At 38.5% G+C, this 26,185-nt stretch overlaps 1 protein-coding gene and 1 long non-coding RNA gene across 2 annotated transcripts; one reads left to right on the forward strand and one right to left on the reverse strand.

Annotated features, from left to right (window-relative positions):
• Positions 1–343: 343 nt before the first annotated feature.
• Positions 344–18,085, reverse strand: LOC149609863 (uncharacterized). The gene is made up of 20 exons (XM_089859743.1): positions 17,999–18,085; positions 15,583–15,922; positions 15,435–15,506; positions 13,152–15,378; positions 13,027–13,080; positions 12,198–12,330; positions 11,442–11,552; positions 10,763–10,826; positions 10,620–10,687; positions 10,183–10,552; positions 7,555–7,686; positions 7,350–7,494; positions 7,110–7,173; positions 6,969–7,036; positions 6,532–6,901; positions 1,518–1,649; positions 1,313–1,457; positions 1,073–1,136; positions 932–999; positions 344–864 (listed from the first exon to the last, which is right to left on the reverse strand). Exons 1-4 carry the CDS (start codon positions 18,083–18,085, stop codon positions 13,253–13,255), a joined length of 2,625 nt encoding a protein of 874 aa, XP_089715869.1. The 3' UTR covers positions 344–864; positions 932–999; positions 1,073–1,136; positions 1,313–1,457; positions 1,518–1,649; positions 6,532–6,901; positions 6,969–7,036; positions 7,110–7,173; positions 7,350–7,494; positions 7,555–7,686; positions 10,183–10,552; positions 10,620–10,687; positions 10,763–10,826; positions 11,442–11,552; positions 12,198–12,330; positions 13,027–13,080; positions 13,152–13,252.
• A 6,199-nt stretch (positions 18,086–24,284) lies between these two features.
• Positions 24,285–25,911, forward strand: LOC149609864 (uncharacterized). The gene is made up of 2 exons (XR_016376872.1): positions 24,285–25,211; positions 25,277–25,911. It is a non-coding gene; the product is annotated as an uncharacterized LOC149609864 (long non-coding RNA).
• Positions 25,912–26,185: the final 274 nt, after the last annotated feature.

Here is a 26,185-nt window from a genome sequence, read left to right on the forward strand (position 1 = left end):
GTCTACAAGGACATATCTGTAAAGTGTGGCACAACTGTCAAAAGTCTATAAGGACACAACCGTAAAGTGTGGCACCCCTATCAAAAGTCTACAAGAACACAACCGTAAAGTGTGGCACAACTGTCAAAAGTCTACAAGACACAACCGTAAAGTGTGGCACCCCTATCAAAAGTCTACAAGGACATATCCGTAAAGTGTGGCACCCCTATCAAAAGTCTACAAGTACATAACCATAAAGTGCGACACCCCTATATGCTTTGTTCTTTTAGCTGACCCGGCTATATCTTTTGAACCGTAATAGATAGAAAAAAATTTAAACAGGATTTGGATAGAGGAACTAAGATAGAATATTATCTATAATTTTTATTAAATCTAAATAATAATTAACTTTATTATAAAAAATACATTTTCAATGTTAGAAGAAAGACTAGAAAGTTTCGAAAACCACTTATCTTCTCGTGTCCGAAGAAAAGCAAACTGTGGCTGTACTAAACTTGTTCTTTACGATTTCTTGACTCGTGACTTGACTGGAACCAGTGAACCACGAAGCCCGGAAGCCCGCGACACCTTTAAACGAAAATATTATTTATAAATATATCTAAGCACATTCTGGAAAAAGGCCTCAGGCCAAAACACCAGAAAACATGGTTAAATGTTAGTGCAGCATTTGGTTAGAAATAAATGGGTTCTATTATCGCAAGTGGAGCGCTCCAGGCATTCTTTCATTCATACATACATAAACGTAGATATATCACGAGAGACACTAAATTTTATAAAAACAAATCACTTATCTTCTCGTGCCCTACGTCCAAAGAATGGCCAATCCTCGCTGTATTGAGCAACTCCACTCCTCATGAAAGGCGACTGTCAAATTACATAGATATAAAAACCGGTAAAAATCACAAACTTGTGGGAAAGTTCTTTACGTTACCTTGACAAGGGGATGGCCACTTGACTGGAAATGAATTATACGCGAGAAGAGCAAGCAATCGATACAATCTGAAGTAAAAAATAAAAAAATACATTTTTGAAAAAACTTTCCAATAAATTTTTGGAAAAACTTTTACGTTACCCTTCAAGGGGAATGCGACTTGACTGGAAACGAATGAACCATGATGCCCAGCAACTCGCGATACCTTTGAACGCAGAATTAAAAATCATATTAATATCTAGCACATTTTCCCAAAAGGCCAGAAAAATATTTTAGCGGTAGGCTTAAAATTTAGCGAAGCTTTTGGATAGAAATAAATTGGTACTTTTTTTTCTCCAAGTGGAGCGCACTTACGTTAAAAGACAAACAAAAGGTAAGTACCTTTTCGTGTCGTACGTCCAAAGAAAGGCCAATCCTCCCTGTACCAGGGTAGGCAAATGTCAAAATGGCATCTGTGAGGAAGATCTTTACGATGTCTCGTCAAAGGGATGGCTACTTGACTCGAATGACCCCGAGAACAGGAAATCTATATAACCCGTTTATAATTATATTTTTAAATTTTTAATCTGTTTTGGGAGAAACTTACGTCATCTCGTCAAAGGGGAATGAACCTGGACTGGAAAGGAGTGCACCACGAAGAACGAAGCCCAGCAACTGACGATACCATCCATCGATTCTAGCTTCCAAAGGGCTGGATTACAGGAGAACGCCACAACTCCTAAGCATAATTTAAAATATAGCATCTTTAACATTCCGGAATTGTTTTAGCGACAAGGTTAAAAGTTAGCGCGGCTTTTGTGTAAAAATAAATGGGTACCAATAATAAATAATAAGTTCGAACACAATAAAACCATGAGGTACCAATAATAAATAATAAGTTCGAACACAATAAACCATGAGGTACCAATAATAAATAATAAGTTCGAACACAATAAACCATGAGGTACCAATAATAAATAATAAGTTCGAACACAAACCATGAGGTACCAATAATAAATAATAAGTTCGAACACAATAAAACCATGAGGTACCAATAATAAATAATCAGTTCGAACACAATAAACCATGAGGTACCAATAATAAATAATCAGTTCGAACACAATAAACCATGAGGTACCAATAATAAATAATCAGTTCGAACACAATAAAACCATGAGGTACCAATAATAAATAATCAGTTCGAACACAATAAAACCATGAGGTACCAATAATAAATAATCAGTTCGAACACAATAAACCATGAGGTACCAATAATAAATAATCAGTTCGAACACAAACCATGAGGTACCAATAATAAATAATAAGTTCGAACACAATAAACCATGAGGTACCAATAATAAATAATCAGTTCGAACACAATAAACCATGAGGTACCAATAATAAATAATAAGTTCGAACACAAACCATGAGGTACCAATAATAAATAATAAGTTCGAACACAATAAAACCATGAGGTACCAATAATAAATAATCAGTTCGAACACAATAAACCATGAGGTACCAATAATAAATAATAAGTTCGAACACAATAAAACCATGAGGTACCAATAATAAATAATCAGTTCGAACACAATAAAACCATGAGGTACCAATAATAAATAATCAGTTCGAACACAATAAAACCATGAGGTACCAATAATAAATAATCAGTTCGAACACAATAAACCATGAGGTACCAATAATAAATAATCAGTTCGAACACAAACCATGAGGTACCAATAATAAATAATCAGTTCGAACACAAACCATGAGGTACCAATAATAAATAATAAGTTCGAACACAAACCATGAGGTACCAATAATAAATAATAAGTTCGAACACAAACCATGAGGTACCAATAATAAATAATAAGTTCGAACACAAACCATGAGGTACCAATAATAAATAATAAGTTCGAACACAAACCATGAGGTACCAATAATAAATAATAAGTTCGAACACAAACCATGAGGTACCAATAATAAATAATAAGTTCGAACACAACCCATGAGGTACCAATAATAAATAATAAGTTCGAACACAAACCATGAGGTACCAATAATAAATAATAAGTTCGAACACAAACCATGAGGTACCAATAATAAATAATAAGTTCGAACACAATAAAACCATGAGGTACCAATAATAAATAATAAGTTCGAACACAATAAAACCATGAGGTACCAATAATAAATAATAAGTTCAAACACAATAAAACCATGAGGTACCAATAATAAATAATAAGTTCGAACACAATAAAACCATGAGGTACCAATAATAAATAATCAGTTCGAACACAAACCATGAGGTACCAATAATAAATAATCAGTTCGAACACAATAAACCATGAGGTACCAATAATGAATAATAAGTTCGAACACAATAAACCATGAGGTACCAATAATGAATAATAAGTTCGAACACAATAAACCATGAGGTACCAATAATAAATAATAAGTTCGAACACAATAAACCATGAGGTACCAATAATAAATAATAAGTTCGAACACAATAAACCATGAGGTACCAATAATAAATAATAAGTTCGAACACAATAAACCATGAGGTACCAATAATGAATAATAAGTTCGAACACAATAAACCATGAGGTACCAATAATAAATAATCAGTTCGAACACAAACCATGAGGTACCAATAATGAATAATAAGTTCGAACACAATAAAACCATGAGGTACCAATAATAAATAATAAGTTCGAACACAATAAACCATGAGGTACCAATAATAAATAATAAGTTCGAACACAATAAACCATGAGGTACCAATAATAAATAATAAGTTCGAACACAATAAACCATGAGGTACCAATAATGAATAATAAGTTCGAACACAATAAACCATGAGGTACCAATAATAAATAATCAGTTCGAACACAAACCATGAGGTACCAATAATGAATAATAAGTTCGAACACAATAAACCATGAGGTACCAATAATAAATAATAAGTTCGAACACAATAAACCATGAGGTACCAATAATAAATAATAAGTTCGAACACAATAAACCATGAGGTACCAATAATAAATAATAAGTTCGAACACAATAAACCATGAGGTACCAATAATGAATAATAAGTTCGAACACAATAAACCATGAGGTACCAATAATAAATAATCAGTTCGAACACAAACCATGAGGTACCAATAATGAATAATAAGTTCGAACACAATAAAACCATGAGGTACCAATAATAAATAATAAGTTCGAACACAATAAACCATGAGGTACCAATAATAAATAATAAGTTCGAACACAATAAACCATGAGGTACCAATAATAAATAATAAGTTCGAACACAATAAACCATGAGGTACCAATAATGAATAATAAGTTCGAACACAATAAACCATGAGGTACCAATAATAAATAATCAGTTCGAACACAATAAACCATGAGGTACCAATAATGAATAATAAGTTCGAACACAATAAACCATGAGGTACCAATAATAAATAATAAGTTCGAACACAATAAACCATGAGGTACCAATAATAAATAATAAGTTCGAACACAATAAACCATGAGGTACCAATAATAAATAATAAGTTCGAACACAATAAACCATGAGGTACCAATAATGAATAATAAGTTCGAACACAATAAACCATGAGGTACCAATAATGAATAATAAGTTCGAACACAATAAACCATGAGGTACCAATAATAAATAATAAGTTCGAACACAATAAACCATGAGGTACCAATAATAAATAATAAGTTCGAACACAATAAACCATGAGGTACCAATAATAAATAATAAGTTCGAACACAATAAACCATGAGGTACCAATAATGAATAATAAGTTCGAACACAATAAACCATGAGGTACCAATAATAAATAATAAGTTCGAACACAATAAACCATGAGGTACCAATAATAAATAATAAGTTCGAACACAATAAACCATGAGGTACCAATAATGAATAATAAGTTCGAACACAATAAACCATGAGGTACCAATAATAAATAATAAGTTCGAACACAATAAACCATGAGGTACCAATAATGAATAATAAGTTCGAACACAATAAACCATGAGGTACCAATAATAAATAATAAGTTCGAACACAATAAACCATGAGGTACCAATAATAAATAATAAGTTCGAACACAATAAACCATGAGGTACCAATAATAAATAATAAGTTCGAACACAATAAACCATGAGGTACCAATAATGAATAATAAGTTCGAACACAATAAACCATGAGGTACCAATAATAAATAATAAGTTCGAACACAATAAACCATGAGGTACCAATAATGAATAATAAGTTCGAACACAATAAACCATGAGGTACCAATAATAAATAATAAGTTCGAACACAATAAACCATGAGGTACCAATAATAAATAATAAGTTCGAACACAATAAACCATGAGGTACCAATAATAAATAATAAGTTCGAACACAATAAACCATGAGGTACCAATAATAAATAATAAGTTCGAACACAATAAACCATGAGGTACCAATAATGAATAATAAGTTCGAACACAATAAACCATGAGGTACCAATAATAAATAATAAGTTCGAACACAATAAACCATGAGGTACCAATAATAAATAATAAGTTCGAACACAATAAACCATGAGGTACCAATAATAAATAATAAGTTCGAACACAATAAACCATGAGGTACCAATAATGAATAATAAGTTCGAACACAATAAACCATGAGGTACCAATAATAAATAATCAGTTCGAACACAAACCATGAGGTACCAATAATAAATAATCAGTTCGAACACAAACCATGAGGTACCAATAATAAATAATCAGTTCGAACACAAACCATGAGGTACCAATAATAAATAATAAGTTCGAACACAAACCATGAGGTACCAATAATAAATAATAAGTTCGAACACAAACCATGAGGTACCAATAATAAATAATAAGTTCGAACACAATAAAACCATGAGGTACCAATAATAAATAATCAGTTCGAACACAATAAAACCATGAGGTACCAATAATAAATAATCAGTTCGAACACAATAAAACCATGAGGTACCAATAATAAATAATAAGTTCGAACACAATAAAACCATGAGGTACCAATAATAAATAATAAGTTCGAACACAATAAAACCATGAGGTACCAATAATAAATAATCAGTTCGAACACAATAAAACCATGAGGTACCAATAATAAATAATAAGTTCGAACACAAACCATGAGGTACCAATAATAAATAATAAGTTCGAACACAAACCATGAGGTACCAATAATAAATAATAAGTTCGAACACAATAAACCATGAGGTACCAATAATAAATAATAAGTTCGAACACAAACCATGAGGTACCAATAATAAATAATAAGTTCGAACACAATAAAACCATGAGGTACCAATAATAAATAATAAGTTCGAACACAATAAAACCATGAGGTACCAATAATAAATAATAAGTTCGAACACAATAAACCATGAGGTACCAATAATGAATAATAAGTTCGAACACAATAAACCATGAGGTACCAATAATAAATAATAAGTTCGAACACAATAAACCATGAGGTACCAATAATGAATAATCAGTTCGAACACAATGAACCATAAAAGGCAAACTGTGGCTGTACTAAACTTGTTCTTTACGATTTCTTGACTCGTGACTTGACTGGAACCAGTGAACCACGAAGCCCGGAAGCCCGCGACACCTTTAAACGAAAATATTATTTATAAATATATCTAAGCACATTCTGGAAAAAGGCCTCAGGCCAAAACACCAGAAAACATGGTTAAATGTTAGTGCAGCATTTGGTTAGAAATAAATGGGTTCTATTATCGCAAGTGGAGCGCTCCAGGCATTCTTTCATTCATACATACATAAACGTAGATATATCACGAGAGACACTAAATTTTATAAAAACAAATCACTTATCTTCTCGTGCCCTACGTCCAAAGAATGGCCAATCCTCGCTGTATTGAGCAACTCCACTCCTCATGAAAGGCGACTGTCAAATTACATAGATATAAAAACCGGTAAAAATCACAAACTTGTGGGAAAGTTCTTTACGTTACCTTGACAAGGGGATGGCCACTTGACTGGAAATGAATTATACGCGAGAAGAGCAAGCAATCGATACAATCTGAAGTAAAAAATAAAAAAATACATTTTTGAAAAAACTTTCCAATAAATTTTTGGAAAAACTTTTACGTTACCCTTCAAGGGGAATGCGACTTGACTGGAAACGAATGAACCATGATGCCCAGCAACTCGCGATACCTTTGAACGCAGAATTAAAAATCATATTAATATCTAGCACATTTTCCCAAAAGGCCAGAAAAATATTTTAGCGGTAGGCTTAAAATTTAGCGAAGCTTTTGGATAGAAATAAATTGGTACTTTTTTTTCTCCAAGTGGAGCGCACTTACGTTAAAAGACAAACAAAAGGTAAGTACCTTTTCGTGTCGTACGTCCAAAGAAAGGCCAATCCTCCCTGTACCAGGGTAGGCAAATGTCAAAATGGCATCTGTGAGGAAGATCTTTACGATGTCTCGTCAAAGGGATGGCTACTTGACTCGAATGACCCCGAGAACAGGAAATCTATATAACCCGTTTATAATTATATTTTTAAATTTTTAATCTGTTTTGGGAGAAACTTACGTCATCTCGTCAAAGGGGAATGAACCTGGACTGGAAAGGAGTGCACCACGAAGAACGAAGCCCAGCAACTGACGATACCATCCATCGATTCTAGCTTCCAAAGGGCTGGATTACAGGAGAACGCCACAACTCCTAAGCATAATTTAAAATATAGCATCTTTAACATTCCGGAATTGTTTTAGCGACAAGGTTAAAAGTTAGCGCGGCTTTTGTGTCAAAATAAATGGGTACCAATAATAAATAATAAGTTCGAACACAATAAACCATGAGGTACCAATAATGAATAATAAGTTCGAACACAAACCATGAGGTACCAATAATGAATAATAAGTTCGAACACAAACCATGAGGTACCAATAATGAATAATAAGTTCGAACACAATAAACCATGAGGTACCAATAATGAATAATAAGTTCGAACACAAACCATGAGGTACCAATAATAAACAATAAGTTCGAACACAAACCATGAGGTACCAATAATGAATAATAAGTTCGAACACAAACCATGAGGTACCAATAATGAATAATAAGTTCGAACACAAACCATGAGGTACCAATAATGAATAATAAGTTCGAACACAAACCATGAGGTACCAATAATAAATAATAAGTTCGAACACAAACCATGAGGTACCAATAATAAATAATAAGTTCAAACACAATAAAACCATGAGGTACCAATAATAAATAATCAGTTCGAACACAATAAACCATGAGGTACCAATAATAAATAATCAGTTCGAACACAATAAACCATGAGGTACCAATAATAAATAATAAGTTCGAACACAATAAAACCATGAGGTACCAATAATGAATAATAAGTTCGAACACAATAAACCATGAGGTACCAATAATAAATAATAAGTTCGAACACAATAAACCATGAGGTACCAATAATGAATAATAAGTTCGAACACAAACCATGAGGTACCAATAATAAATAATCAGTTCGAACACAAACCATGAGGTACCAATAATAAATAATAAGTTCGAACACAAACCATGAGGTACCAATAATAAATAATAAGTTCGAACACAAACCATGAGGTACCAATAATAAATAATAAGTTCGAACACAATAAACCATGAGGTACCAATAATAAATAATCAGTTCGAACACAATAAAACCATGAGGTACCAATAATGAATAATAAGTTCGAACACAATAAACCATGAGGTACCAATAATAAATAATAAGTTCGAACACAATAAAACCATGAGGTACCAATAATAAATAATAAGTTCAAACACAATAAAACCATGAGGTACCAATAATAAATAATCAGTTCGAACACAATAAAACCATGAGGTACCAATAATAAATAATCAGTTCGAACACAATAAAACCATGAGGTACCAATAATGAATAATAAGTTCGAACACAATAAACCATGAGGTACCAATAATAAATAATAAGTTCGAACACAATAAAACCATGAGGTACCAATAATGAATAATAAGTTCGAACACAATAAACCATGAGGTACCAATAATAAATAATAAGTTCGAACACAATAAAACCATGAGGTACCAATAATAAATAATAAGTTCAAACACAATAAAACCATGAGGTACCAATAATAAATAATCAGTTCGAACACAATAAAACCATGAGGTACCAATAATAAATAATCAGTTCGAACACAATAAAACCATGAGGTACCAATAATAAATAATCAGTTCGAACACAATAAAACCATGAGGTACCAATAATAAATAATCAGTTCGAACACAATAAAACCATGAGGTACCAATAATAAATAATCAGTTCGAACACAATAAACCATGAGGTACCAATAATAAATAATCAGTTCGAACACAATAAACCATGAGGTACCAATAATAAATAATAAGTTCGAACACAATAAACCATGAGGTACCAATAATAAATAATAAGTTCGAACACAAACCATGAGGTAAGCAATAATAAATAATAAGTTCGAACACAATAAAACCATGAGGTACCAATAATAAATAATAAGTTCGAACACAATAAAACCATGAGGTACCAATAATAAATAATCAGTTCGAACACAATAAACCATGAGGTACCAATAATAAATAATCAGTTCGAACACAAACCATGAGGTACCAATAATAAATAATAAGTTCGAACACAAACCATGAGGTACCAATAATAAATAATAAGTTCGAACACAATAAAACCATGAGGTACCAATAATAAATAATCAGTTCGAACACAATAAACCATGAGGTACCAATAATAAATAATCAGTTCGAACACAATAAACCATGAGGTACCAATAATAAATAATCAGTTCGAACACAAACCATGAGGTACCAATAATAAATAATAAGTTCGAACACAAACCATGAGGTACCAATAATAAATAATAAGTTCGAACACAATAAAACCATGAGGTACCAATAATAAATAATAAGTTCGAACACAATAAAACCATGAGGTACCAATAATAAATAATAAGTTCGAACACAATAAACCATGAGGTACCAATAATGAATAATAAGTTCGAACACAATAAACCATGAGGTACCAATAATAAATAATAAGTTCGAACACAATAAACCATGAGGTACCAATAATGAATAATCAGTTCGAACACAATGAACCATAAAAGGCAAACTGTGGCTGTACTAAACTTGTTCTTTACGATTTCTTGACTCGTGACTTGACTGGAACCAGTGAACCACGAAGCCCGGAAGCCCGCGACACCTTTAAACGAAAATATTATTTATAAATATATCTAAGCACATTCTGGAAAAAGGCCTCAGGCCAAAACACCAGAAAACATGGTTAAATGTTAGTGCAGCATTTGGTTAGAAATAAATGGGTTCTATTATCGCAAGTGGAGCGCTCCAGGCATTCTTTCATTCATACATACATAAACGTAGATATATCACGATAGACACTAAATTTTATAAAAACAAATCACTTATCTTCTCGTGCCCTACGTCCAAAGAATGGCCAATCCTCGCTGTATTGAGCAACTCCACTCCTCATGAAAGGCGACTGTCAAATTACATAGATATAAAAACCGGTAAAAATCACAAACTTGTGGGAAAGTTCTTTACGTTACCTTGACAAGGGGATGGCCACTTGACTGGAAATGAATTATACGCGAGAAGAGCAAGCAATCGATACAATCTGAAGTAAAAAATAAAAATAAATACATTTTTGAAAAAACTTTCCAATAAATTTTTGGAAAAACTTTTACGTTACCCTTCAAGGGGAATGCGACTTGACTGGAAACGAATGAACCATGATGCCCAGCAACTCGCGATACCTTTGAACGCAGAAATAAAATCATATTAATATCTAGCACAAAAGAGTAGTGTTGGTAGAGAGGAGAGGTGGTATGACGTTTGCAACCAGAAGGGAATAAGAGAGAAGGGACACACTCTCCATAATGCTTCACACTCGTAACAGTCTTACTAACCTCAAATCAGCTACCCTTCACTGATTGGCTATCTAACTTCTGTCGTAACTGTGACGTCAGATAAGAAGTTGACGTCTCGCTTGACGTATAAAATTAGTTTCAATAAAATGCATACTTGAGGTTATAATTACGCAAGAACGAAACATGGACAGCCCTAAGCCTTTGAAGAATGAAACTCTAGCAGACAAATACGGAGGAGAACTTTGCAGTAAATTGGTTAAAAGCCGTGCATTTGCGCAAAGTTTTCTTGAGGTTGGTCCGGACTCCCGTTACCATAGCAGGCTCTGTCTAATGTCTCCCTTCTCTCTTATTCCCTTCTGGTACAACTGACATAACAAATAAAGACCTGGAAAATATTTTAGGGGTAGGCTTAAAATTTAACTGGATAGAAATAAATTGGAACTTTTCTTCCAAGTGGAGCACTCTTACGTAAACGTTAAAAAATAAACAAACGGTAATTACCTTTTCGTGTCCCAAGTCCAAAGAAAGGCCAATCCTAGCTGTATGGAGCAACTCGATTCACCAGGGTAGGTAACACGAACCCCGAAGCTCAGCGACTCACGATAACTTAATCTGAAAAACCGTGGGCAAAACAGAATGCCCCTTATTAATTTAATTAATTTGTCCCATGGGTCTTGAATAAGGCAAAATTCCTAGCGCGTTTATTCTTCAACTGGATTAAAATACTTGGGATTTGCAAATACTTCCTCTCGCGATCTTAAATAAGGACTAAAATCCAGATTATCATCCCATAGGGAGGAAGAAAGCCGAAAGGCACGATTTGGATTCACTCGTTAAAATTCCGAAAATTAATTAATTCCGAAAATTATTTGGTTTTATAATAGATTTAATTCCAAAAATATTTAATTTCGATTAAAATCTACGATAATATACGACATATCTAGGATACAACCTCACTTAAAAGCCAGAGCTAGAACTTCTCGGCGTTAGAATGTTCTAGAAAGAAGGGTGTCCAAGATGGCGTCGCTTTCCGCCAAACTGCAACTAAACTCTAACTAGACCCGAAGCGTGCCCGATCAGCCAAGACCCTCGCGAGAAAAGAAGGCGGCCTTTGAGGAATGGTCAGGCGGCCACCATTTCCATTACAGGATGTTACTAAGCCTAATTTTATTCGGGGGGCAAGTCTTAAAAGCGGGGATTCTAAAATTAAATAAGCCTAATCCGACTGGGAATCTTAATTAGAGAAATTACTCGTACCTTTGGCTGACATTACTGATCGAAGGACGGGATCCACTTTGGGAGATCCTGACAAAAACACCGCGGCGACGGCGTCCTTTCATTACTTCGCGTTAATCTACTGGGAGCGACCACGCTGCTCCGCACTCCGTCTCTAAATCGAGAGAAAACTTGAGGGAAGTGACGTTGACATGTGGCGGGGCTGAACATATTCCCATCAAACATACCAAAGTAGGGCTCCCCGTCGTCTGCAACGGATTCTGGCCTGCAGTCTTGGAAATAGCGCGGGTCAAAAACCAGTTTATTAATTGCATGGACCAGTTTTTTTATTCGAAATCCGGGAGGGTTATACTGGTCCTCGGGGCCACTTTATTAATTGAGAACTTAAACGAAAATTCACGAGGGACCACTCTAATAATTATAGTTACTGTAAATTTCTACTCCAAGGATATAGACTCCTTGCCTTCCTCCCTACAACCACAGCCCACTCGATCACGCTTTACCATTAATAATTCTAGTCACTACACATTTCTACTCCACGGATATAGACTCCTTGCCTTCCTCGCTACTACCACAGCCCACTCGATCACGCTTTACCTTCGCACACTATGATGCATACTGCTTGAGACTAAGCCACGAAATACTCCCTTAATTTTTTAATAGGATTAATAAAAGATAAATTAGGGATGGGGTCAACCAGTTTAATCTTGTAGACGCTGTAGGGGTCACTGATAAAAAAATAAGTCTTACTTCCAAGACTGACTGGGCGAAACCGTTGCAAACTTAAATTTATCACATGCCGTTAGAAGAAAGACTAGAAAGTTCATAAAACCAATAACATATCACTTACCTTTTCGTTGTTCTATGTCCCAAGACAGGCAAATCCATCCACCAGTAAAGGCAACTGTCAAATTACATCCATATTAATACCAATAAAATTAAGTCATAAACTTGCGGGAAAGTTCTTTACAATACCTTGTCAAGGGGATGGCCAGTTGACTGGAAATGAAAGACGCGCAAAGCCAGCGACTGACGGCAACTTATTTGACAAACTCAGCAAAATAACAAAGTTAAAATTATATTTGAAAGGAAGCGCGGCGTAAATGATCACCCCGAGCATTCTGGGTAATCTTCTGGACAAGAATTTTACCTTGACAAGGGCAGGAACCAATCAGACCTAACACGCTAGTTCCCATTGGTTCCTGCCTAGCCTTTAGCGAGCTTGGCCACTGTGTCAACGGAGCCGCGCTTTCATTGGTTGAATTCCTACAGAGCACTGGGCAGAAACGACATAGCGTCAGCAGTGACGGACCGCCATTGTCGAGTTTCTCTATCAGTGCCAGTTCTGAGTTGATTGGAAAACTGTCACCGTAGAGCCGTCTAATCAGTTTCGAACGAGCAAGTACAAAGAACGGTCGCGCAAGTTGAAAGTTGAACTTCCGGTAGGCGAGAAGGCGGTCCCCGTAGAACCGGACCGCCTTGGACTGAACAAAAACGAAGAACGGTCGCAGAAGTCGGAAATCTGACCCCAAAAACCGATCTCGATTACCGAAAGACGAACTCCCGGTAGGCGAGAAAACGGTCCCCGTAGAACCGAATCGTCCTGGACTGAACAAGGACGAAAACGGTCGCAGAAGTCGGCAATCCGACCCCAAAAACCGATCTCGATTACCGAAAGACGAACTTCCGGTAGGCGAGAAAACGGTCCCCGTAGAACCGAATCGTCCTGGACTGAACAAGTACGAAAACGGTCGCAGAAGTCGGCAATCCGACCCCAAAAACCGATCTCGATTACCGAAAGACGAACTTCCGGTAGGCGAGAAAACGGTCCCCGTAGAACCGAATCGTCCTGGACTGAACAAGTACGAAAACGGTCGCAGAAGTCGGCAATCCGACCCCAAAAACCGATCTCGATTACCGAAAGACGAACTTCCGGTAGGCGAGAAAACGGTCCCCGTAGAACCGAATCGTCCTGGACTGAACAAGTACGAAAACGGTCGCAGAAGTCGGCAATCCGACCCCAAAAACCGATCTCGATTACCGAAAGACGAACTTCCGGTAGGCGAGAAAACGGTCCCCGTAGAACCGAATCGTCCTGGACTGAACAAGGACGAAAACGGTCGCAGAAGTCGGCAATCCGACCCCAAAAACCGATCTCGATTACCGAAAGACGAACTTCCGGTAGGCGAGAAAACGGTCCCCGTAGAACCGAATCGTCCTGGACTGAACAAGTACGAAAACGGTCGCAGAAGTCGGCAATCCGACCCCAAAAACCGATCTCGATTACCGAAAGACGAACTTCCGGTAGGCGAGAAAACGGTCCCCGTAGAACCGAATCGTCCTGGACTGAACAAGGACGAAAACGGTCGCAGAAGTCGGCAATCCGACCCCAAAAACCGATCTCGATTACCGAAAGACGAACTTCCGGTAGGCGAGAAAACGGTCCCCGTAGAACCGAATCGTCCTGGACTGAACAAGGACGAAAACGGTCGCAGAAGTCGGCAATCCGACCCCAAAAACCGATCTCGATTACCGAAAGACGAACTTCCGGTAGGCGAGAAAACGGTCCCCGTAGAACCGAATCGTCCTGGACTGAACAAGTACGAAAACGGTCGCAGAAGTCGGCAATCCGACCCCAAAAACCGATCTCGATTACCGAAAGACGAACTTCCGGTAGGCGAGAAAACGGTCCCCGTAGAACCGAATCGTCCTGGACTGAACAAGGACGAAAACGGTCGCAGAAGTCGGCAATCCGACCCCAAAAACCGATCTCGATTACCGAAAGACGAACTTCCGGTAGGCGAGAAAACGGTCCCCGTAGAACCGAATCGTCCTGGACTGAACAAGTACGAAAACGGTCGCAGAAGTCGGCAATCCGACCCCAAAAACCGATCTCGATTACCGAAAGACGAACTTCCGGTAGGCGAGAAAACGGTCCCCGTAGAACCGAATCGTCCTGGACTGAACAAGGACGAAAACGGTCGCAGAAGTCGGCAATCCGACCCCAAAAACCGATCTCGATTACCGAAAGACGAACTTCCGGTAGGCGAGAAAACGGTCCCCGTAGAACCGAATCGTCCTGGACTGAACAAGTACGAAAACGGTCGCAGAAGTCGGCAATCCGACCCCAAAAACCGATCTCGATTACCGAAAGACGAACTTCCGGTAGGCGAGAAAACGGTCCCCGTAGAACCGAATCGTCCTGGACTGAACAAGTACGAAAACGGTCGCAGAAGTCGGCAATCCGACCCCAAAAACCGATCTCGATTACCGAAAGATGAACTTCCGGTAGGCGAGAAAACGGTCCCCGTAGAACCGGATTATCTTGGACTGAACAAGGACGAAAACGGTCGCAGAAGTCGGCATTCCGACCCCAAGAACCGATCTCGATTACCGAAAGACGAACTTCCGGTAGGCGAGAAAACGGTCCCCGTAGAACCGGATCGTCTTGGACTGAACAAGGACGAAGAAAGGTCGCAGAAGTCGGCATTCCGACCCCAAGAACCGATCTCGATTACCGAAAGACGAACTTCCGGTAGGCGAGAAAACGGTCCCCGTAGAACCGGATCGTCTTGGACTGAACAAGGACGAAAACGGTCGCAGAAGTCAGCATTCCGACCCCAAGAACCGATCTCGTCTATCGAAAGATGGACTTCCTGTAGGCGATAACCGATTATTTGTCTCGCAACGATCAAGTCCGAATAGCGGCCGCGGTGATCAGTAAATGCAACGCTCAGAATGGCAAACTAATGAGAAACATACGACGTGGCAACGCGCTCGAAGTTGCACGCAATGCACAACGAGTCTAATCGACCCACGAACCCAATGATCCACCGATTACAGTCTCAAAATTTGCTTTTCAAAGCTAAAGGCCTTTTCAGACTGTACAACCTTTTAACTCTAATAGATCCGGGTCAAAAAGTCGAGTCAACAAAAATTGGACACTGTTGATTAATTTTAAATTCGGTGATCCAACTTCCGTTGGCGAGACCCAACTAGTTTACCCACTCAAGTTGACTCGTATAAATGAGTCAAGTAGTTGTATGGTCCGAAAAGGCCTTAAGGCGATTAAATTGTTGTAAATGATACTAAATACCAGAGCTGTGCTAATTAAATTTAGAGGTGTGCGAGTCCTCATTTTTAGGTTTCGAGTCCGAGTCCGAGTCCTGGAAAAGTGGACTCGAGTCCTCGAGTCCAATTTTGCAGGACTCGTCGCGTCCATCGAGTCCTTAAAACATGGTTTCGAGTCCATTTTCGAGTCAAAAAAACATGGTTTCGAGTCCAAAATTCTTAATCAGAGCCCAAAATTCGTCAAATTTGCTCTTAAAACATTCTGTTGTTTTTTTTCTAACTGTTTCAAAACTAAACATTAATAATAATTTTAACTTTTTTAAATATGAAAACATTTTTATCAGTAGCTGATAAAGTTGGCTATTAAGTTGGTAAAGAAAAATGGACTCGACAAGCCCTAAACGCCGGGTAATTTTAGGCCTTGGACAAGGACCCGGGTACCCGTTCGAGTCCTAGGAAAACCAGTTTCGAGTCCGAGTCCGAGTACTCGGACTCGGACTCGAAGTCGAGTACCCGAACAGCCCTATAATTAATTAATTAATTAGCTAATTAATTCGCATCATTTACCGATAGAATGGTAATTGAATTATAATTACATTAGTGCTAATTGAGATTTAATTCTAATTATCTAACTAAAATGATTTAGATTTAGGATTAACTAATTAGCCAATTGCATTTTCAATTAAGCTTTTACGCCAAACTGTAGTAAAAACTAAAAATCGAGGAATTTTGTAGGAAATCCACGGCCACAAGTAATTAGACAAGTAATTAATTAGAAATTAGCAATTCTAATTAATAAGTTCGATAAATAAATGCCTAATTTCTAATTGAATTTAATTTAATCGGCTAATTAATTACTTCATAAATATACATTTAATTGGCTAATTCTAATTCAATTAGTAGTCAGCTAATTAGCACAGCTCTGTCAATTTTTGGAAAAACTTTCACGTTACCTTGTCAAGGGGAATGCGACATGGCCCCCGTTGGGGCCCATAAAACCCCTTAGACTGGACCTGCCCTTCTTGCCCCCATAGGGGCCCATATGCATTGTAAAGACGTTAGATAAGTGGCAATAAGTCGCAAGATGACTTGGTCCAATTAGCTAGCTGAACTTTAAAAAAAACCTCGTGAACCACGAAGCCCAGCAACTGAAGATACCTTTGAACACGGAAATAAAATCAATTAAATAATATCTAGCACATTTGGAATACCCAAAAGAGTAGTGTCGGTAGAGTGTAGGCAGAGGGGTATCTCTCCCTCCCTCCCTCTAGGGGCGCTTTTGTAAGAGGGGATACTGTACGCCCCTGGTAGGGGGGATGACACTGAGCTAAGAGATAGAAGCGTGGTATGACGTTTGCATACGTACAACCAGAAGGGAATAAGAGAGAAGGGACACACTCGCCATAATGCTTCACACTCGTAACAACAGTCTTACTACCACCCTTCACTGAATGGCTATCTAACTTCTGTCGTAGCTGTGACGTCAGATAAGAAGTTGACGTCTCGCTTGACGTATAAAAAGTAGTTTAGTTTACAACTTTGCATTGAAGGAGATATAAATGGCCGAGTTTCACGTTGATAAACTCGACCCCCGAAGCTCAGCAACTGAAGATACCTTAATCTGAAAAAACGTGGCCAAACAGGATAGCCCCTCATTCAATTAATTCATTTGTCCCATGGGTCTTGAATTGGCCAAGTTCCTAGCGCGTTTATTCTTCAACTGGATTAAAATACTTGGGATTTGCAAATACTTGGTCTCGCGATCTTAAATAAGGACTCAAGTCCAGATTATCATCCCATAGGGAGTCTTCATTAGGGTTGGGGGCACGGGCCGCCATATTGGGATCAACCAACCGAAGAGGGGCGGAAAATATTTCCGGCCACGAGGTTAGGCTTAGCTAAGGACAACGTGGACCCCGAAGTATCCCGGAAGAAAGCCGAAAGGCACGACTCGGATTCACTTGTTAAAATTTCGAAAATAATTTGCTTTTATAATAGATTTAATTCCAAAAATAATTAATTTCTATCCAAATGTACGATTATATACGGCATATCTACGATGCAACCCGATTTAAAAGCCAGAGCTAGAAGTGCTCGGCGTTAGAATGTTCTAGAATGTTCTAGAAAGAAGGGTGTCCAAGATGGTGTCGCTTTCCGCCAAACTGCAACTAAACTCTAACTAGAGCCGAAACGTGCCCGATCAGCCAAGGCCCTCGCGAGAAAAGAAGGCGAGAAAAACACGAACGCGGCCTTCCAGGAATGGTCAGACGGCCACCATTTGTAACAGAATGCCGTACAGGACCTTAGTTAAGCCTAATTTCATTCGGGGGGGGGACAAGTCTTAAAAGCGGGGATTCTAAAATTAAATAAGCCTAATCCGACTGGGAATCAATTAATTAGAGAAATTACTCGTACCTTTGGCTGACGTTACCGATTGAAGGAAGGATCGTTTTTAACGCGTTCCACTTTGGGAGATCGCGACACAAAGACCGCGGCGTCGTTTCATTACTTCGCGTGATTCTACGGGGAGCGACCGCGCTCCTCCGCAGTCGAAAGAATCTCTAAAGGAAATCTCCGATCCAGAGAAAACTTGGGGTGCGCGGGGCTGAAAATATTCCCATCAAAAATACAAAAGTTCGGCTCGCCGTCGTCTGCAACGGATTCTGGCCTGCAGTCTTGGAAATAGCGCGGGTCAAAAACCAGTTTATTAATTGCATGGACCAGTTTTTTTATTCGAAATCCGTGTTAAACTGGTCCTCGGGGCCACTTTATTTATTGAGAACTTTCACGAAAATTCACGAGGGACCACTTTAATAATTCTAGTCACTATAAATTTCTACTCCACGGATATAGACTCCTTGCCTTCCTCCCTACAACCACAGCCCACTCGATCACGCTTTACCATTAATAATTCTAGTCACTACACATTTCTACTCCACGAAATACTCCCTTAATTTTTTAATAGGATTAATAAAAGATAAATTAGGGATGGGGTCAACCAGTTTAATCTTGTAGACGCTGTAGGGGTCACTGATAAAAAAATAAGTCTTACTTCCAAGACTGACTGGGCGAAACCGTTGCAAACTTAAATTTATCACATGACGTTAGAAGAAAGACTAGAAAGTTCATATCACTTACATTTTCGTGTCCAAAGAACGGCTAATCCTAGCTGTGTTGAGCAAATCCATCCACAATTAAAGGCAAACTGTCAAATTACATCCATATTAAAACCAATAAAAATAAGTCATAAACTTGCGGGAAAGTTCTTCACGATACCTTGCCAAGGGGATGGCCACTTGACTGGAAATAAAAGACTCGCAAAGACAGTGACTGACGGCAACTTATTCGTAAACTCAGCAAAATTACAAGGATAAAATTATATTTGAAAGGAAGCGCGCGTCCATGCTCACCCCGAGCATTCTGGGTAATCTCCTGGACAAGAATTTTACCTTGACAAGGGCAGGAACCAATCAGACCAAACGCGCTAGTTCCCATTGGTTCCTGCCTTTAGCGAGCTTGGCCACTGTGTCAACGGAGCCACGCTTTCATTGGTTGAATTCCTACAGAGCACTTGGCAAAAACCACATTGCGTCAACAGTGACGAACGGCCATGGTCGAGTTTCTTTATCAGTGCCAGTTCTGAGTTGATTGGAAAACTGTCACCGTAGAGCCGTCTAATCAGTTTCGAACGAGCAAGTACAAAGAAAGGTCACGCAAGCTGAAAGATGGACTTCCGGTAGGCGAGAAGACGGTCCCCGTAGAACCGAAACGCCTTGGACTGAACAAGGACGAAGAACGGTCGCAGAAGTCGGAAATCCAACCCCAAAAACCGATCTCGATTACCGAAAGACGAACTTCCGGTAGGCGAGAAAACGGTCCCCGTAGAACCGGATCGCCTTGGACTGAACAAGTACGAACAACGGTCGCAGAAGTCTGCATTCCGACCCCAAAAACCGATCTCGTTTACCGAAAGGCGAGAAAACGGTTCCCGTAGAACCGGATCGCCTTGGACTGAACAAGTACGAACAACGGTCGCAGAAGTCGGAAATCTGACCCCAAAAACCGATCTCGTCTACCGAAAGATGGACTTCCGGTAGTCGAGAAAACGGTTCCCGTAGAACCGGATCGCCTTGGACTGAACAAGGACGAACAACGGTCGCAGAAGTCTTCATTCCGACCCCAAAAACCGATCTCCTTTACCGAAAGATGGACTTCCGGTAGGCGAGAAAACGGTTCCCGTAGAACCGGATCGCCTTGGACTGAACAAGTACGAACAACGGTCGCAGAAGTCGGAAATCTGACCCCAAAAACCGATCTCGTCTACCGAAAGATGGACTTCCGGTAGTCGAGAAAACGGTTCCCGTAGAACCGGATCGCCTTGGACTGAACAAGGACGAACAACGGTCGCAGAAGTCGGCATTCCGACCCCAAAAACCGATCTCGTTTACCGAAAGATGGACTTCCGGTAGGCGAGAAAACGGTTCCCGTAGAACCGGATCGCCTTGGACTGAACAAGTACGAACAACGGTCGCAGAAGTCGGAAATCTGACCCCAAAAACCGATCTCGTCTACCGAAAGATGGACTTCCGGTAGTCGAGAAAACGGTTCCCGTAGAACCGGATCGCCTTGGACTGAACAAGGACGAACAACGGTCGCAGAAGTCGGCATTCCGACCCCAAAACCCGATCTCGTTTACCGAAAGATGGACTTCCGGTAGGCGAGAAAACGGTTCCCGTAGAACCGGATCGCCTTGGACTGAACAAGTATGAACAACGGTCGCAGAAGTCGGAAATCTGACCCCAAAAACCGATCTCGTTTACCGAAAGATGGACTTCCGGTAGTCGAGAAAACGGTTTCCGTAGAACCGGATCGCCTTGGACTGAACAAGTACGAACAACGGTCGCAGAAGTCGGCATTCCGACCCCAAAAACCGATCTCGTCTACCGAAAGATGGACTTCCTGTAGGCGATAACCGATTATTTGTCTCGCAACGATCAAGTCCGAATAACGGCCGCGGTGATCAGTAAATGCAACGCTCATAATGGCAAACTAATGAGAAACATACGACGTGGCAACGCGCTCAAAGTTGCACGCAATGCACAACCCAATGATCCACCGATTACAGTCTCAAAATTTGCTTTTCAAAGCTAAAGGCCTTTTAGACTGTACAACCTTTTGACTCTAATAGATCCGGGTCAAAAAGTCGAGTCAACAAAAATTGGACACGGTGATCCAACTTCCGTTAGCGAGACCCAACTAGTTTCCTCACTCAAGTTGACTCAAGTAAATGAGTCAAGTAGTTGTATGGTCTGAAAAGGCCTCAAGGCGATTAAATTGTTTTTTGATTTGCCGATAAAAGATACTAAAGACAAGGCTTAACACGAACTAAGGCCCGAGGTATTGAAAATAAGGACTTACCAATTCGACTTGGGACTTCGTTAACCCTAGCTTAACACTGCTACTCTTTTAAAACTAATTAAATCGTAAGGCGCGTTAATTAAAACACTTTTTAGTTCGATATCGAATTATAAAGACTGATCTCCGCCGCGACTTGAGAGCGACTGAGCCCGAGACAGAGTTGAGGAAATAGTAGAACACGACCGCGTCAGAACCGTCCGAGACTCGAAATGACTCTTTGGCGAAAGCGAGCTATTCGTGACGTAATAGATCACGTGACAGGCCTTATCTTCTTATCTATATCGCGTGTCTACCAAGGTCTATTGTAGACCACTTTTACGTAACGAGGAGGGAAATACAAGGGGGTGAAACTTTGCCTTCCGTAGCGCGTTTTAGCGCCTGCGCCGCGGGTATTGGGAATTTGCGCTATTGTAACCTTCCGCCGCCGCCTTATTTAAGGATACTCGCGAGTTTCCGCTCTAGGGGTGTCAGGTAGAATAAAGGATTAACACCCCGCGCGTTACCTTTGACCTTTCCCTAACTATAAAAGGCTCTATCGCTGAAAACAAAGCATTCAGTCTCTCACCACTCTTCTTGATGGCTAGGTGGACCTTCCTCCGATGGCTCGGACCTTCTTCTATTGGATGTCATCTTCGTACTCGTCATTGGTAATTATCGTTCAGTTCTTTTGTTAGTAGAAAACCTAGATTCAATACAAACCAAAGTTTAGTTTACCGGGACAAGTCAGGGTTCATACAACTTTTGGGAAACAAATTTCCCCGAGGTTTCCATGAGGTTTTTCCCCCCGTATATGGAGTATCCTAAGGAGCAAATGTTAACGAATGAAGAAGAGGGGACAAATTGGACTATAACATACTCAAAGGACATCCCCGTACCTCTACTAGAACCAGAGTTACGAGCCTTCAAAGTTTAGTGGAATGCTATTCCTCTGCAGGGGTATGTTTGTGAACGTTTTACTTATTTACTCGACCCCCGTTTGACGCAAATTTCCCTGAGGTTTTTTGACAACTATTAATTTCCCTGATTGTTTTTTCCTGTTATTCCATGTTTGTATGAACCCTGCTGGGAGCGCTGAGCAAATTTCGGCCCATCATCAAGGACACCGGCAGGAAGATCTCCGTCTACGTCATCATTCCGAACTCGTAGAAACCGGAAGAAGACTCAACACTTGACGTAATTAATGCTTTCGTTAGACTTTAAATCGTTAACTTTGTACCGTATTTATCCGCATTATTTTAATTATCATTAATATAAATTATAATTAAACTATTATTATACAAAAACGAGTTTTGCTTCGCAGTCCTTAAAAAACTGCATTTATACACAATCCGCGACACTTTTTCAAACCCACAAAGGGCCAGAAACTAGGAATTATTATACTGTATTTATTGCAATTTGAAATGAAGTTTAATCGATATGAGAAATTTGGTTTTAATTGCGTAGTTCAAACATTTGTTATGATTAGAAATTTTACAACAAAAACGGGTTTAAATGCGGCGTTTCGAGATAAAGGGAGCTTAGATTTTCACGTATGAAATTATATAGAATCTGTTCCCGTAAAAACTTAACCCTGTCAAATAATTAAGGCGAAAAAATACAAAATGAGCTTTTAGCATTTTAATTTTTCAGGGCGGAACAGATAAGAAGAACACTTATTTCGAGTAAAATGTCGCTTTACTACTCCTAAAATGAGGTCCCGCATTCTGATTTGTGGCTTTAAAAGCAGTGTAGTATTTCTGACCTTTATCATACATTCAGAAAAGATGTTCATATGTGTGTTGTTACATCTTGTATAAGTTTTAAACTTCAATTCGAACTCGAGTCATAATCGTCCGTGATTTAGCTCTTTGTTCCAAAACGCCGCATTTATACCCGTTTTTGTTGTAAAATTTCTAATCATAACAAATGTTTGAACTACGCAATTAAAACCAAATTTCTCATATCGATTAAACTTCATTTCAAATTGCAATAAATACAGTATAATAATTCCTAGTTTCTGGCCCTTTGTGGGTTTGAAAAAGTGTCGCGGATTGTGTATAAATGCAGTTTTTTAAGGACTGCGAAGCAAAACTCGTTTTTGTATAATATCTGTCCCTTTTTGGGGAGAAACGTTATTTGGGAATAAATTAGTTCTGGAATAGTCAAACTCAATCGTCCAATTTTTTTAAGACTAATTATTTCACTAAATCGTAACTTACATTTGGAAATTGGAATGGTCGGATAATACAATGCACTGTATAAAAACACACTATGCTAAATATTCGTTGAAACCATGTGAAAATTATAAAAATTCTCCAACTATTTCTTTGTGATCATTTAACATTAGGCTTAGAAAGACAAAAAATAGGCCCAAAAAGTTTTAAAAAAATCACGTGAACTTAATTAGAGAATCAAAATGGTGAAATTAAGCGCGAGATTTGAATTGAAACTTTTATTGAAATGCTGCGCGTGCTGGCGCGTGAGCTAGCGCGTGGTTTAAAAATATTTTTTTGAAAAAGGCCAAGTTAACCTTACACTACGAGAAATGAGATACTATACCTTTTCAGCCTTTGCTAGTGCTGTAAAGTTAGGCTGTGAAAAAAGTGTACCCCCTTGGTCGCGAAACCTTGGGTCTAACCGAGGGGGAAACCACTAAGAAAATTTTGTACACCTGATTTCAGATTTCAAATGACTTCAATTGAACTATCAAAGACTTCATTCGACTTCAAAGACTTCACTAACTGTATTTGATTTCAGATGACTTCAATAAAATTTATAAAGACTTCAAGGGACTTCAATATAATTTATAAAGACTTCAAGTGACTTCAATACAATTTATGAAGACTTCAAGTGACTTCAATATAATTTAGAGACTTCAAGTGACTTCATTACATTTTATAGACTTCAAGTGACTTCAATAGAATTTGTAAAGACTTCTAGTGACTTCAACATAATTTAAAGACTTCTAGTGACTTCAACATAATTTAAAGACTTCAAGTGACTTCAATAGAATTTATAGACTAAAGCCGATTTCTATTTTTTTCTCAAGACTTCATTAAATTGTAATAATTAAAAAATATCTATGTACTTCGCTATTAAGTACTAAGGTGCAGAGCAACCGAAAGCAATTATCTATGCAGAATTATATCAAGAATTAATTTACTATAAGAATGCCTAAGTCACTAGATTTTACGCTTCTACTCTTACGCCAGTGTTAGTGGACAAGTAAGCCCCACCCCTTTCATGTCCCTCATTGCTCTGCGCTTTCCTATTGGATCCCGCGGGAATAGGTCATACAGACGCGATTGACGTATTCCGAATAGAGAAAGAAAACGTCTAGCAAAGTAAGCAGAAAATGGAGGCTGCCAGCGGTGCTGAAACGGTTAGGGAATGGTTTTTAATTGCCATTAACAAGTTAGTTAAAGGTTTTGAACCTAACTTAATGGATTTTGAATACTTGTCTCTACGTGAAAATCGTTCGTTCTATAATTGTTTCTAAATCGAATCAAGTGTACTATACTTATGATTTCGTGAGTTCCAAAAACCAAACCAAGGCTTAACGAGAAGGTAAAAGAGATAGATGGTGGAAACATAGAGTAAGATAAAATATTAAGTCCCGCCTTCTTTTCCAGCCTCCCCCCACCCATGAGGGGGGATTGTCGACTATCACGCGCGCACCGGACGCCTTTTTAGGCCTTCTTATAGTAAATTCCTTCTTGATTATATGGCGCAGATACAAGCCCGGATAGTATACTGATCCATTTGATCGTCGCTTATGTCTCAAGAATTCTGCGACGTTTCACGCGGGAAAATATGATCACGTGATCGGCCGCTATTTACGGAAAGAAGTTTTTGTCGTGGCATAGCTAACTCAATCACGCCAGTGAGCGCTTGGGCAGTAGTTTTTGCAAGGGGTCGGTCATTCATGAAATCCCGTACGCTACCCGCGAAATCCAACTTAAAAAATCTCATAAAAAATCCGAAATCAATAAAGAAATAACAAAACAGTAAAGAAATCACAAAATCAGTAGAGAAATCACAAAATCAGTAGAGAAATTACAAAATCAGTAAAGATACCACAAAATCAACAAAGAAATCACAAAATCAGTAACGAAATCGCGAAATCCATTACAAAATTCACGAAATCCAAACTCAAAAGAAATCACAAAATCCAACGAAATCAATTGAAATATCCCAAAATCTGCCGAAATCATGGAAAAAATCCGAGGAAATCACGGGAAAAATTGCAAAATCCGTTGGATTTTATCGAATTTTGAAATCAAACAAAATCCGACGAAATCATACGAAATCCGAAGAAATCAAATTGGATTTCGAAATCCCGTACACTTTTTCCAAAACGTCCGACCCCTCAGGTTTTTGAAACTGATTATCGTCTGATTCATACTCGAATTCATAGTTCAGAGAACTAGAAGACACAATTTTTAAATTGGCTGCTTGTATGCTGTATTTAGAAGGTTCCCAATTTAGTTAAATAGTAGTTTAAATTAAGCCAATTAAACTTCGCCACAAACAAAAATATA

Source organism: Phalangium opilio, unplaced genomic scaffold, assembly GCF_054372755.1.
Source record: "Phalangium opilio isolate 3A_F unplaced genomic scaffold, DU_Popi_V2 ptg000344l_1, whole genome shotgun sequence".
NCBI classification, from domain to species: domain Eukaryota; kingdom Metazoa; phylum Arthropoda; class Arachnida; order Opiliones; family Phalangiidae; genus Phalangium; species Phalangium opilio.